The sequence below is a fragment of the Cololabis saira genome, chromosome 21, assembly GCF_033807715.1.
Source record: "Cololabis saira isolate AMF1-May2022 chromosome 21, fColSai1.1, whole genome shotgun sequence".
Lineage (NCBI taxonomy): Eukaryota > Metazoa > Chordata > Actinopteri > Beloniformes > Belonidae > Cololabis > Cololabis saira.
The window spans coordinates 18,995,193-19,010,508 of NC_084607.1; the positions used below are offsets into that span (position 1 = coordinate 18,995,193).

At 38.9% G+C, this 15,316-nt stretch overlaps 1 protein-coding gene across 1 annotated transcript; it reads right to left on the bottom strand.

Moving 5' to 3' along the window:
* Positions 1–5: 5 nt before the first annotated feature.
* LOC133421869 (arf-GAP with dual PH domain-containing protein 1-like) lies at positions 6–14,182 on the bottom strand. Its single transcript, XM_061711656.1, has 11 exons — positions 13,927–14,182; positions 10,448–10,578; positions 9,649–9,740; positions 8,982–9,064; positions 4,884–4,996; positions 4,551–4,697; positions 3,967–4,050; positions 1,682–1,744; positions 1,470–1,541; positions 951–1,179; positions 6–871 (listed from the first exon to the last, which is right to left on the bottom strand). Exons 1-11 carry the CDS (start codon positions 14,015–14,017, stop codon positions 843–845), a joined length of 1,134 nt encoding a protein of 377 aa, XP_061567640.1. The 5' UTR covers positions 14,018–14,182; the 3' UTR covers positions 6–842.
* Between the last annotated feature and the right edge of the window lie 1,134 nt (positions 14,183–15,316).

Below are 15,316 nucleotides of genomic sequence, written 5' to 3' on the forward strand. Positions count from 1 at the left end.
GCGGTGTTCACACTTTTATTAGCAAACATACCTCAAACTCTTGTATTATTTCTACCATCAACACTGCCTGACTCTTTAAGTTTGGACACAGTAAATGCTGCTCATGTCATGGTACGGCTCATATAACATTCTTCATGTCCCTGTCTTCGCTGCATGCACAAATTATGTAATACTGTGTCGATGTTCAGTCACCAGTCGGGTAAGGTTAACAAGCCATTGGGGATTTAATGGGGGGGTTCCGGGTGAGTTGAAAACCTTTCTTTTTTTCTCTCCTTCTGCTGGATGAATAATGCATGATATTAAAGTAAAGGCCAAATGGGATTGCAATTCTTTTAATTGTTTTCCAAAACCAAAAACAGTGATTCAAGCCAGTAACTGATGAAGATGTTACATTAATAGGCTTAATGTACACAAAATAAGCTCAAACTGAGGTGGAGTGCTCAATATCAACATACTACATTTAAAAGCGTCATATAGTAAAGTAGACAGTTACAAAAAATAAATAATGAGAATTAAATATCATTGCATTCATACATACATATATACTGTAAAACCATGTACATGCAGGTGATGATGCTTTCAGGGTATAACCTCTGAACTTACAGGGCAGCATGACTGTTCACTTTCAAGTGTGTAAGTGTGTTAACATTCATAAGGAAGCGATTAATTCCCCCGGAAAGAACTGAATCTGGTAAAAAATGTTGACATGGAAGAGGAGGAAGAGGAATAGTTGTGGGGATGGTCACAGTTGCTTCACCTTTGGGTTCTTCTCCGTCACCCATCAGTTTTGGTAAGGGCTTAGGCTATGGAACACGGCAACGGTTCTTCGAGCACAGGCACACTCACGGTTTATGCTTAAAATATGCCTCCACTGCAGAAAAGGAAAAAAAATGTCATTAAAGTCATTCAACAAAGAAAAAACAGGGATTTGTCTTTCTTTTTCCATTCACCTGCATACTCCTGTGGCAGCATGGGTCTGTTGATAACAGTCTGAAATGCTGCCATCCAGTCTCTCTGATCCTTTTCAGTCTCACAGGCAAGAAGGAACTTCCTGTCTGGGGTCACTATGGTAATCCCAAACTGCCAGTGGTAACCCTGAATGTTGGGAGGAAGGCCCGGAAGCACAGTGTAGCTGTTTTCCTTACTGCCAATGAACACCTCACCTCGCGCATAGGCATCCTACAAATAGACATACACACTAGTTGTGTTATTGATTGACACTAAACCCTACAGTTTCAATAATTAATGGTGTAATATTCTGAGAGGGATATGTCTGTCTGCTAAATTAAAAGCCACAAATCAAAGTCCACAACAACTGTTAAAATAGATGGCTAAAAGTCTTCTTTTTTTTTAGGTATTTTTAATTCAGTATTTTTGGATCCCAAAAACTGTAGGTAAGGACCGCTGCGCCATCTACTGGTCACGCAGAGCAACTGCAGCGGTTTTCCTGAGTTCTGCAAGTGCAGTACCAGTGGGTCTTTGAAGTACATGAGCCTTCTGTCATCCATAGTAAACCACCTCTTCTTGAAGCCCTCTGTGTGCTGGAGGACAAAAACAGAAGGGAATTAAATATATGCTGACAACATTTTTGTAAGCCTTATATTTGACTTTTGATGTACAGTATCATGCAGCGTTGATATTAGATGAAGACATTTACCCAAAGAACATTAAAGTAAATTACCTTTGGACCAGTTTTCTCCATGTAACCCTCTTGTATGTAGATCCTAGTTAGCTTAGGCAATAACTAATAGAAAAAAAAAGATGTATTTACTGAAAATTTGTATGAATATGTATGCTCATAAGTATGCTCATATCTTTAATACAAGCTTCAAAATACTATGGACAAAGTGAAAGTTTGCATGTTTTATTACTATTAAATATCGTTATTGTTTTTGTTTTTTCATTGATTTATGTCTTAATTAAATCATTCTCCATTGTTAATAAAATTGGTCTTGGGAGCCCTCCGTATGTTTTTGTAAAAAGAGTACTGGGGATGAAGAGTAGATCAAATTACAATGTTTCCTGTGAAGATTTTCATTGAGACTGCCATCCATTCGACCATTCAATAACTTCCACTTACAGTAATCACGTTTGGGTCAGCATTTCTCTCTTTCTCTCTCTCGGGCAACCATCTCGCTGCTTCAGAGGAATATTGTTAAAGTCTAAAACTAACCAAGATATATAATCTCTCCAGTGTGTCCTGGGTCTGCCCTGGTGCTCCTGCCTGGTTAGACATGCCCAAAACACCACCATAGGTAGGGGTCCGGGAAGCATCCTACCCCGATGCTCAAACCACCTCACTTTGCTGTTCTCGGGCTACAATTCTACTTTAGGTCCCTCCCGAGTTACACAATGTCTCACCCAATCTCTGAGGGACACACCAACCACGCTGCAGAGAAAAGTCATCTAGGCCACATGTCTGCCATCTCATTCTTTCAGTCACTGCTTCTTGGCTCAGCTCTTTCAGCGAACTTGATCCACCTCCGATCCAACATCGGTTCTTTCACTCGTGAACAAGACCCCAGTATAATTAAACTTCTCTACTTGAGGCAACACCTGCTCCCAAACACAGAACCATTTTCTGACTGAGAACAGTGGCCTTACATTTGGATAATAATAATTCATTTTATTTAGAGGCGCCTTTCAGGTCACCCAAGGTCACCTTACAAAAGATACAACATACATTTTATAAGTTAAAAAACAATTAATCCAAAAAATAAAAATAAAAAAGCAGCAACAGGCAGAATGAAAAAGTACATAAATCAATAAATAAAACAAACTGGTGTAGTGTAGTGCACAGTGACTAGTTAAAGTGAGTGAGCGAGTTTAAACATGTGAGTTTTGAGTTGGGTTTTGAATGTTGTGATGGAGTCTGTTTGTTTTATGTGTGGGGGGAGGGGGTTCCAGAGTCTGGGTCCTGAGCAAATGAAGGCTCGGGCACCCATGGTGCTGAGGCGAGAAGTGGGAATGATGAGAAGTCCAGCCGAGGTTGAGCGGAGGGTTCGGGAGGGAGTATATTCATGTAGGAGGTCACAGAGGTCAGTGGGAGCTAGGTTGTGGAGGGCTTTGTAGGTGAGGGGGAGGTTTTTGTAGATGATACGGTAGTGGACTGGAAGCCAGTGGAGTTGGATAAGAAAGGGGGTTTATTTGATGATGATTCTCATCCCCACTGCCTCACACCTGCCTGCAAACCGCTGCAGTGTGAGAAGTTCACTGCTTGATACGGCCAACAGGACTACAACATCAGCCGAAAAGCAGAAATGTAAGTCTGGGGACATCTAACCCGACCCCTACCTCAACCCTGATAAAAGTCCAAGTCCACTTAAAACAAACCAAGCATAGAGGCCCCAACTCTTGCTCCATTTAGATTGCAACAGACCCAGTATCTATACACCCAGAGCATTACCCATAGAATGCATTTTCAAAGTCCACAAAATACATATGGACCAGTTGGGCAAACTCCCGTGCCCCCTCTGGGACTCCAGCGAGGGTATAAAGATGATCCGGTGTTCTACATCCGGGATGGAGCCCAAAAAGTTCCCCCTGTATCTGAGGGTCAACTACCAACTGGACTCCCTTCTCCAGCACGACTGCATAGATGTCACCAGGGAGGATAAAGATTACCTCGGACCTTTTTAGTCACTGGTTGTGAAGGTAAAATGACAGTAGTAATAGTAGCACGTAAACTAAGGGAGACAAAATAACCTGAAAGTGCCTTTGCAATGCTGAGAGCTTCTGGAATTCTTAAAATACATAGAAAATACACATTGATCCTTTTTTTAAGACTTTTGGCATGAGACACAGTGGAGCATTCCTTTAATAATGGAAATGAGCTACTTATATCCCAGTATTCCTTGCAGCAGAAACATTCCAGGCAATGCATCACAGGTAGTGTATTAAAAACACAGCAAAACTTTGCTTCCAAGATTTAAGAGCGATATATATTGTGGATGCATGGGTACTCACTTCAGAGTCAGAAGCCCCTGGAAAAGCCACCTGCAGGTAATGAAATCTGGCTCCTCTGATGGCATTGAACCAGTCCACTATTTCCTTCAAGACAGGACACCATAAAAGTGAAATAATCAGCACACCGTAAGTCATGACCTTGTCTAATTGTCTAAACTGCCCTAAAGTGTTTTCTATAAAGTTCTTTCCATAAGAATTCATCTGAAAATCTATAAGCACACAGGATGTATGAGACTTTAGTCTGATAGTTAGATTTTTGTCCAATTTACTTTGAATTCGTAAGTAGGTGACGTTACTGAAGGATATTATCACGTTAGAATATCTGACAATATTTACACCCACTTGTAATTACAGATCTTTTCCACTAGAGGGACATACGTGGCTATCTCTCCCTCGTATCTCTCTTACTCGCGCGCACACACACACACACACACACACACACACACACACACACACACACACACACACACACACACACACACACACACACACACACACACACACACACACACACACACACACACACACACACACACACACACACAGAGTGATCCTCCTTTCACATTTGAACCTTCAAACCTCACCTTCCCATCCTCATGGTAAACAAAGATATTCCTGGTGCTGTTATCCTTCAAATAGGTTATCTGCATCCCATGAGAAGTTCCTATTTTAGTTGGCTGGAAAGTTGCGTTCACTGTATTGATACTCATTATAGCTTTGGGCTCCCTCGCCTGCAGGAAAGGACAATGTTTTAAGACCATGCTCAGTACCAGCTCACAATACCTCAAATCATAATTTGCGTATCATAGGTAAACCTTGTTGGAAATACATTATAAAGCACATAAAATGTAGTTTATGCATATATTCTTCTATTTAAAATTAGTTAAAGAGATAAAGAAGAAGAAGAAAGCACTCACATCATGCTTGTTGAAATATTTCAGAACACCCTCGTGTTCAGACAGAATAAATTTTCTACTAAGGTATTGTCCATTGTCTCGTCCTCGTTTCCAGAGAAAGCCCTCTCTGTAGCCTGGCAGCAGAGGAGTCACAAGAGTCCCGTTCCATGGGCAGGAGTGAGAATGTAGAGAGAAAGAGGAGAAAAAACATCTTCTGTTAAATTTCCTTCATGCTGAGACAAATACAGAGGAAAATGTACTCATAATGAAAATGGAGAAAGTCACTTTGCAGATAAACATCAAGCTGCATGTGTTTGTTTTGAATCATTTTGAAGCGTCTGTAAATACAATTCTGATATACTGTATACTCACTTTTATGGGCCAATCAGTAATTACTTACTTACTTACTAACATTAGTTTTTATTTGGGATGACTCTGATTTCTGACCCACTCACTGAAGGTCAAGATTTACTGACCAATAATAAAAGCAATTCCTGAAGTCTCTGGTTCTTCAGTTCCAGGATCCTTAAACCTGGAACTGTAGAAGTCGAGTAGAAGTCAAGGTAATGAGCACAGAGCTATACAGAAGGCATAAATACTACCTGCAAGGGATTTCACATTGCACAAACACTTTTAATCTATTTCTATGCACAATTATAAGTCAGGTCAGCTTTGATTGATACCGTCCTCCCAGAATCAAATTCATTTCAGCACCTCAGTATTTACTTGGTATTCAATCCCCTTAAAACATACAAATACAATCTGTAATTTCAAGCTTTGCTGCACCTCACTGGTTTGAGTACATGTTACTGACGTACTGTATTGAGAAAAAAACAGTTTTTTAAAGGAATAATGCAAGTCAGTATAAATTTAAACATTACAAACTAGATTTTTAATTTCTGATCATTCTGACCACCCTAACTACAATTTTTTTGGTAATATATCATTTATAGGCTGATTTTGTACACTATCTGATTGGTGTTGCACAGTGTCTGGTGACTGATACTATCCTTTTTTCTTCTTTTTTTTCTTGCACAGCCTAGAGGTAATTTTCTTGCTGCATGACAAAGTTGGAGCATATCAACAACATTTCTGGAGTCAAAGCACTGGACTGCAAGATTGTGTGACATTTGTGTATGTTGAGTATAGCTAGAATTCTGTAAATATTTTAAATAAATATATGAAAAACAGCTTTTTCTCTAAAGCCATAATCAGTTTAAGGTTTAAGAGTGTTCTCCTTTTATAAACTCATACAAAAGCTGTTCTTTAAAGTTTGGAGACTTTACGCTGTTTTTGTTGGGGAATGAAGTAAGGAGAAACCATATTGGCTGACTGCACACTTCAACAAAGACCTGTAATAAAGGTGACCTTGTGCACACTGTCAGTAATCACAGGTGCCTCGTTGGTGTTGGAAGACCAAACATCTGCTGTTAAAGACACACACACACACACACACACACACACACACACACACACACACACACACACACACACACACACACACACACACACACACACACACACACACACACACACACACACACACACACACACACACAGAGATGGCAATATTTTCCTGATGTTTGCCCTTCTGACAGTCAGGGCTGGTGAATGAGCTATTATCATTCTTACTTTCTTCTGAGTCAGTTGTGATATCAAACATCCATCGCTCGCTCACATACACACATTTCGGCTCACTCCTCAGACTCCTGCTGACACTGGCAACCAAGCTAATACAGTATTTAGAACCAGCCAAAGGAAGCAGCACTTCAAGGAGAAATGCACAGTCATGCCTGCACTTACACACCCAGGAATAGACACGTGCCATATTCTTTCAGACCACAAATACATATTGGCTGACTCATTCATTAACAATTAATGCAATTAATGACAGCATGTTTAACTCATTTCCATTGTTGTATCAGCAGGATAGCACCGTTTCAGTCTTTCAGTAATAAGAAGTGCATCAGGTTTACAACTCGAGTCATTATTTTAATTGTCTATAGCTTTGTTTGGAAATGTTATTTGAATTGAAAAACATGTCACTTGTAATTTCACAATTCAATCCATTTGATTTAAATCACTTTAATTGCATATATGTATTGGTAATTTGGTTATAATCCAGCCCAGATTGAAAATGTGTACACTGAAAACAAGCTAATTATATTGCATAGTGGTTGCAGTTTCAAAATAGTTTAAATCACCTTAATCACTCTAAATGATTGTAATCTATAGTTTCACAATTGTCTGTACTGCACAGGGAGTTTCTAGAAGTACGATTCATTAGAAACAAATGAGCTAAACCACTTCCCCTGCAAGACAATGTTACAAAAACGCCTCTATGAGTAATGTAGTAATGTAAAGTGGAATAACAAAAAAGGGCAATAGAATCTTTTTAGAAAAAAATATGTCTGAAAATGACATATAAGTGACAGTTTTCTCTGAAAAATGTATATGAACCTAACAGATGAATGTTTGCTTGCCTGTCCCTCTGCACCTTGGTCCTGTTTCTAATTGCAGTTTCTCCTCATGTCTTAACCGAGTCTCTGGGGTTTTAGCAACAAACAGTAATGGTTGAGCAATGGTTTCATCAATGATTCATGAGACAGAATGTTCCGGCACTGGGAGGCCAGGCTCAGACGGCCCACAATGAAATGACACAAAAAAAGGAGAAGAGGAAAAATCATTCACTGTAACAACAAGATGTCAAAGGTTTCCAAGCACTGGAAAGATTAAAAAAAATAGCTAATTTTGGACCAAAGTATATATCTCTGGAGGTCCAACACAGATCACTGTTGGGATGTTTTAGCTTAAAGTGTAGGAGCAATGTTATATAGAATGGTAGAGGACAAAGACGGCATTCTTCCCCAACGACAGCCACACAGCCACAGGCTAAACCTGTGCACAGCGCAGCACAACAGGCTTTTGACAAGGAGGCAGTGTTTTGCTGGTCATGAGACTTCAGGGTATTTACCTGAAATTGCAATTTGACCTTAGCTTTCTGTGTGCATATACTGCATGATAATACTCAAAGTATCATCTGCTGCTTTTTAGGTGATAAAAAAAGCAACAAAATCACATTTTAAACTGCCTTGCAAAATGTAGAGAGAGAACTTGGTATTCCTAAGTTAAAAGGGAACTGTGTGAATTTAAGACATCACAAATTTGTACTTATTACTGTGTAGTGAAGTTGAAAATTCATGTAAACCAGGAAATGCGGTAGACTCGGATCACTTTAGCGCAAAACTGAAGAGAAGATCCCGCCCATAACATTTACATTGGAGGATGATTTTAAACATTCTATAAATAACGATGCTGGGCTTTCCAGGAGGGGGTCTAACGGATTATATTTTGCACAGCGTCCTGTTTCCGGCGCAGATATTACCAAAGGAAACAGTAAATTAATCCTGATAGTAAGCATGTTTGGTGACCATCTTTTTTTTAATCATTAGAACATACGGACATGTTTGACAGTTTCCTGTTTCCCTTTGAGACGTTGTTATTGAAAGGTTGGGACAGTGAAGCCTTTTCCATTTTGTACTAAACAACCTATGTGCAGTAATTATTACATTGCACAAGTACAGAGAAGTTTTTAATAAACATGAAATTCCTCAAATCTCACTCTTCCAGTCCATAGGGCTAAAGATTAACAAACAAGTATAAGTTGCCTGTGAACTGAAAATGATCAGCTTGGTTCCATTTCCTTATTAAATCAGTCTATAGAGAACCATTTGTGAGACACACGTGAAAACATGATTCAGTGCAAAAAATACAGAAACACTTAGGGGTCTTGAAAGGCACATTTACTGTACCTGTAAGGCTGCATTTCAGCAGAAATAAGAAAACAGTATGGTATTAAATCAGGGGGGAAAAGGACACACAAAGCCCTGAAAGAAGATAAAAATGGGTGATTTTCTTAGGTTTTTGATCTATTCTAACCATGTCAGCAACATAAGCCATGCTGACCCATCTACCAAGCATGCTTAATATCGGACAGGCAGTCTGATGGGACAGGGATGTAAATGGGCAGTTACCGGTGCCGTCTCTGTCATTATTATTTATTGTCACATCTTCCAAAGCCAGTCTCAAGTCACATTAAGAGACGTGTCTGATTCTTACCTGCAGAGTAGGCCTCCTGCTTCTCCACACACATGAACTCCTTCCTCTCGTATTTGGCTCGAATCCACTGGTCCCGCAGGAGACTGTACAACAGCAGATGTGAGATTCTCAGCTCTGCCTGGGTTTGCTGTTTATGTCATGCTTCAATTAATTCCTCCTATACAATCTCAAATTTTATGGGCGGCAAGCTGCTGGCCCTACTCATCAATTACGTCTGTCATGCTTTTATCTCTCTCATCAGACTTTATGACACAAATTATTCTGGCATGTGGTTTCTTAGACACACTGACCGCTGAACTTGACAGCGCAGTGTATTGTTATTACATGTTCTTATCCTTGCACAGTTAAGAAGAAACCCTCAAATTGAACCGTTGTTTCCTGCTCATGCTACTGGGACATTATTATCACTGTAATTTCTGCATGTCATCCTTAAAACCACTTGTTAACAATGCTAACAGCTTGCAGCGCAATAACTGCCGTCTTGAAGGTTAAATTTTGCTTTCTACACACAGAGTAACAAATAAATCATGAAGATGCAAAATTTGTCTGAAAGCTTGCACGAAATTTCCCAGTGTGACGTGCATGAGATGTAAATATGGAGGACATGTACAGTGTGAACAGGGCAACTGAATTAACTAATGGCGGAGAGCAGGGAGGCGTTACTTACAGGCAATCGTTGTATGTAGGACAATGGTAGAAGGCAGGAACTATCAGCTCATATTTGGCCTTGACTGCATTGTTACCCATGGAGTCCATAAACTGCAGAGATGATCAAAGAGGAACAAGTTTAGATGGCCTTGCACATATTTGATGGCAGAAAGGTGTAGTAAGAAGCGAACCTGCTCCCCACTAAGTTACGTTCTGACTACTGGATCTAAATCATCTGTCAAAAGCATCACAATATCTGGGGATGGCAAAACTAAGGCAGGAGCATTGAATCCATGTCGATGTTAGACATCAATGTGGAATAGAGAACTGATTCTCAATAATATTGAATGTGGGTACAAAGGGAGGGAAAGTATTTCGCAAATATTCATCCAAGGACCCAGCGGAAACAGTGGGTTTACGCATTAGATGTCATTCAGCTATGTATGAAAATAATAGTCTTTTCACTTTTTTCTTTATATTTTCTTTGAAATAACTTTGTTTTAAAAGGATTCCTCAGAGTCCTAAGATTTTTCCTACACACAGCTGCCCCTGCATACATACACAAAGACCCTAACTGTGTCTGTCAGCTGCTGGCTCATGTCTTTCAGACCACTGATACTGACGGCATTTATTCTTCCAAAAAGGGCTGCAGCAGCAGAGTTGGAGGCGGAAAGCGATGCTTGGAGAGGAGCAGGGCAGGATAGGTGGGGGCAAGGCCAGAGGCAGCAGCCATTACTGCAAGCCAAGCTTTAAATGGTTTCCTACTCTTCATAGGAGTTTTAATATATGAAATTTGGGAAATAGGCAGTAGTTCTCACCTCTATCTCAGATGAGCTCCAGGGATCTAGTAAAACAGATTTCACTTTGCTGATCTGAGCAATGTTTCTGTGGAGGCCTGAGCAGCTGTGGCACACGAATACTCCCAGAGTGTAGGATGCCCACTCTGGGTCTGTAATGCAAAAATAAGGCACATTAATGTACAGACAAATAAAAAATGTTACTGGCTTGAAATTTTACTACGTTTGGCAGAGATCAGAAGAATCCTGAAATGATCCGTTGAGATGCTTTTTTTCAAAATTCAGTTATTAATGGGTTATTGGCCCTCACTTTGACACTGTTGGCAATTGGCAATTTTGATTCAGCCAACCATTGAAAACGCCTTTTATCAGAATACCAATGTTTTTATTTATATCTCAAGTGATTGATGACATATTGACATGTGCAAGCTGAAGCACATTACAAAATGTTGAGATAATGTCGTGTGACTATAAAGAACATCTTGCAATGTCAGTGTGAAGTTTCTTTATTCTTTGAATAGTTACACCACAGAATACCGGCTAAAGTGGGCCACACCCACAAGTGTGATTGATGTGTAACTTTGCAGTAAATGATCTGATAAAAACTCCTTTTAAAACTTTTGTTGAACATGATCACTGGATAAAATATCCCTGATTCTCTGAATACGGGTATAATGGCCTTTTTTTTCTATTTTCAGTGTCAGTTTTTGGTATTTTTTTGGATGACAAAATTCCTCAAGCTATGAGACAAAGTGATATATATATCTGTGTATATATATATATATATATATATATATATATATATATATATATATATATATATATACACACACATACATATGTATGTTACTGATTTGGTGCTAATTTTAGAAGATTCATTCTTCAGTTGGTTTACTGTACATTAAAGGAACATTTCAGAGTGAGATGAGTAAACTTTAGTTAGCGACTTAGGGCTAGTTAGTGCTTCTAACGCTTCCCTATTTTGTCATAAATATATACATACCTAGTTCTATGGAGGTGGAAGCCATGAACTCTCTTTCTTTTGCATCTATTGATAGTAGTTTGTTCTATTTGACTTGTTTCAACCTATAATGAAATAACAAGTAAACGGCCAGAGATGCTTGCCCAAACTTTTTCGTATAGTTGCGCAATGGCACAGTTAAAATGACCTCAGTTTGTCTGCAAGGATTCTATCCACACTATAGATTAAGTAGAACATTTCTCCGAGGTGTAAAATAGCTACTTATTTTTACATTGGTCTAGTGCTCCTAGGCCTAACATCTATTGCTATTTTGCTGCAGACACATAATCTGTTCTAATTCAGAGCTGGCTCAGTTCATGTCGTTTGCTCCCTAATGAGGGTTTACACCTCTTACCTTCTAATAAAAGACTTAGTAAAAGTTTAACGTTTACTGAGTGATGAGAGTAGTGACATACGGTACAGTATAAGGGCCTTTGTTCCACAGATATGAATATAGACAAGCCTTGAGATTTTGGATTGTGCTTTCATTTGTCTGAGCACAATAACTCGGTAACCGCTGAACTAAACAATAAGGAAACAGATTCAATGAAATTTAGCTTTAAAAAAAAACAAAAAAAGACAAACAATGCCTTTTGCAGGGATTACTTTTATAATGAAAAACAGTTGATTTAGCACATTACATGAAATCTCAGCATAGTGTCAAGTTAAACAGATTGTGGTGTTTATTTCTTTTTTTTTGATAGGATTTGAAAACAAAATTTGACACGACCTTAAGTTCGTGACTAATATGAAGTTGCGCTTTCAGATTTCCTTGTAATTTTTTGGTGACTCATCAATTACTCCGAAGTAAATAGTGAAACAAATCACAAAAATATTTGACAAGATGGAGTAATAATTCTTGAGATGATTCAAAAGCAGTGATGCTATACAATAGGAACATTATATAAAAGCTGAGATGAAGACAGAGAGAGAGACTGTATTTATCTGTCAACAGGGTCATCAGATCATGGAAGAAACTGTTTTTAAAAAAAAGAGACATAAATTTTGCATTCTGTCCTTTCTTTTACTTTTAAGGCTGTGAAGCTTCAATACTGAGCCACTTCTTACTACATCTAAAAAATACACTTCCCACACGAGCTCAGAATAGAGCACACAGGAAGCAGGTCACACGAGCAACAAGCCTGTCACTGAGACCTTGGTTTCCACGCAGAGCAAAAATGGCTTGCAGCAAGGGTTTGAGCGACTACACATAAAGGCTCCCTACACCTCAAGATCTACTTTTCACAATCAATGCGAGATTAAAAGTCTTGGCTGTGGGGTTTTTTGAAAGGAGAACTTGAGTCATGCTGAGTAGATTGTAAGACCAAGTCAACCCCATTTTAACATACAAACATACCGGTATACTGTATTCACACAGTGCAAAAACAGCAAAAAGAAGTACTATTTCACTTCCTTGAACATAACTCCAAAGCTGCACAGATGCAAATCTATGCATCTGCCAACAAGAAACAAGGTTCCCCAATTAATAAACAGAAAAATCACTCTCCTTATAAAATATGATGTAAACAGACTGACAATTTGGACACTATGTTAACAGATATTTGCCATGAAGGATTTCTGAACACGCTAATTGGAGCTGCAGCATAAATTTCACACTTGTTTGAGCTGATGTCTTAGATATATAATGGGCATCTTTCAGGAGACTTGAATAAAGAAAGCTAAATTTAATGGTAAAAAAAAACCTTTGGCGGGAAGCTCTTAAAACGTCATTCATTACATTTGGCTCAGATTTTTCAAAATATTTAAGAATTCTTTAACTTTAATAAAATTAGAGTTCATAAGCATAAGCAATAATTGTATGTTAGTGCTGATACTGCAAGTATGGTGGTTGAAGTGTGACCATCAGGGTGTGTGTGACAACATGATGCAGGAAATAATGAAACCACAAGGATGAATACTCCCCATTTACATACAAATACAATGTCTAGATGTAGGGCTGGCCCAATGAAACAGATTAAAGCCTAGGAATCAGACTACTGTTAATCGGACTGAGTCTAAAATTAATTTACTGTGTGTAAAAAAAAAAAAAAAAAAAAGAAAAGCTGTTTATTTTGTTTTATTTTGGTTTTTATTTTTTTGTATTTGTGAGCAAATGACTTTCTCCGCGGTAAGAGGATGTTCATTGACTCAATACTTATATATGTCATAATATTTTGACCACGGTTAAACTACCCTGTTGGGAAGAAGGAGAAATAACTCGAGTGTCGGGGTTTTTCACTAAATAATTAAATAAATACAAAGACAATCTAGGAGAAGTCCCGTCGTTGGCTAAAAAGTGCTGAACTGTGACTAAAGGCTGATTTATGGTAACGCGTTATACCAACGCAGAGCCTACGGCGTAGGATACGCCGTACCCTACGGCGTAGGCTCTGCGTCGCTTTAACGCAGACCATAATTCAGGCTTAACTGTGACTACTGAGGTGTTCCGTGTCTGTGACTCGCCTGCAGCCTACAGTACCTGCAGCTCCGCAGTCGGCACAGTTTCCATTCCCCGGCTTCTCCAGAAGCCGTTTCAGAAGCTGTCGGTTCTTTTCTGGCCCCGAAGCCATGAGAAGATCGATCCTGCTGCGGAAATCCTCAAACTCCTGTGACAGTGACCCGGAGAGACGGTGCTGGAGCTGCAGAGCTACGAGAAGCCAGTCATTGTGAAGTGACTGGCAGACTGGGTGAACTTGAAGAGGGGCATGTAATGGTCCGGCGGGGATGCTGTTTGGATGCTGTTACTTCGTCAAAAACTCTCAACTCCTCTCTCGGCTGCGTTGAGGGAGACACCCAGCGGTCGATCGGAAAGCACAGAAAGTGAAAGCAATGGTCAAAACTGGTAGTGTCTCCAGTTTTTTTTTTGTAAACATAGATACAAACAAACAAGGCACATAAACGTCATATCAGAATTACTTTTGCTTTGGGTTGAGCAACATCAGTATCATAAAATTTAAAAAAAATAAAAAAAATAACTCACAAGGGCCATCTCATATTAAACCATATCTTTTAAGTAAAGAAAATAGTTTAAGGGCTTTATTTTCTTTAACAAGACTCAAGGACTTACTCAAGAGCTTTAGCTCATTTCTCCAATGGGTCAAACATGGTTTGGACTTAAAATATCTACATTTGTGAATGAAGAACTTTCCCAATAACACCAAATTATTAAGGACAAAGTCCAAATTCTTGTCTTCAGCAAAAACACCAAATATAACAAACTGTCAAATGTAGCTCAATGTCCTTGGACTGTGGCCAGCTCTGCATCTCACTCCAGAAATATTGCACTGAATCACAATGAAGGAAAAGATGTTGCAAAGTTTCAATTTCCCTTGTCACAAAAAACACAATTATTCATTTCAAAATTAAATTTGAATCTTAAAAACTCGTTTGTTGGGTAAATTTCATTTAAAATCTTGAAGTTTACCTCTTTTATTTTCAGTGGAAGTGGAAATGAAATATCATTTTTTCTTATTTTCCTAATCTTTTCCACTTCAAATTCCTTTAGGATATACCATCTTTTTATTGGGTTAGGGTAATATTCTTCTAGCAAAATGTTTCTAATGACTTTGTTAGTACAAAAATCTAAACCTGTCTGCCTGTAAGGGCCGGATGAGGCAGGACATGAGCTGGATTTACATGCAGATTTGGGACATTTCAGATACTCGGCTGTTACTAACGACACTTGTTTCGCATGAACTTTCTCTGCTTCAATATAAAATGTCTGTTTTGACAAGTTTGCTACATCTTCTTTTAACATGTGGTCAATCATTCATTGCCTATATAACCCCAGATATCGAGAAGCAGAGATGACTAAAGATTTTTGCTTATTTTGTTGAGCAGAGAGCATTTCTGTCTGACCGTGTAAAGCA

Coding starts and splice junctions, on each gene's coding strand:
- LOC133421869 (XM_061711656.1), bottom strand. CDS start 14,017: ATGGCTTCGGGGCCAGAAAAGAACCGACAGCTTCTGAAACGGCTTCTG. Junction 9,741..10,447: donor GGAGCTCATCTGAGATAGAG/GTGAGAACTACT, acceptor TCATCTCTGCAG/TTTATGGACTCCATGGGTAA. Junction 9,065..9,648: donor CCTACATACAACGATTGCCT/GTAAGTAACGCC, acceptor GCTGTTGTACAG/TCTCCTGCGGGACCAGTGGA.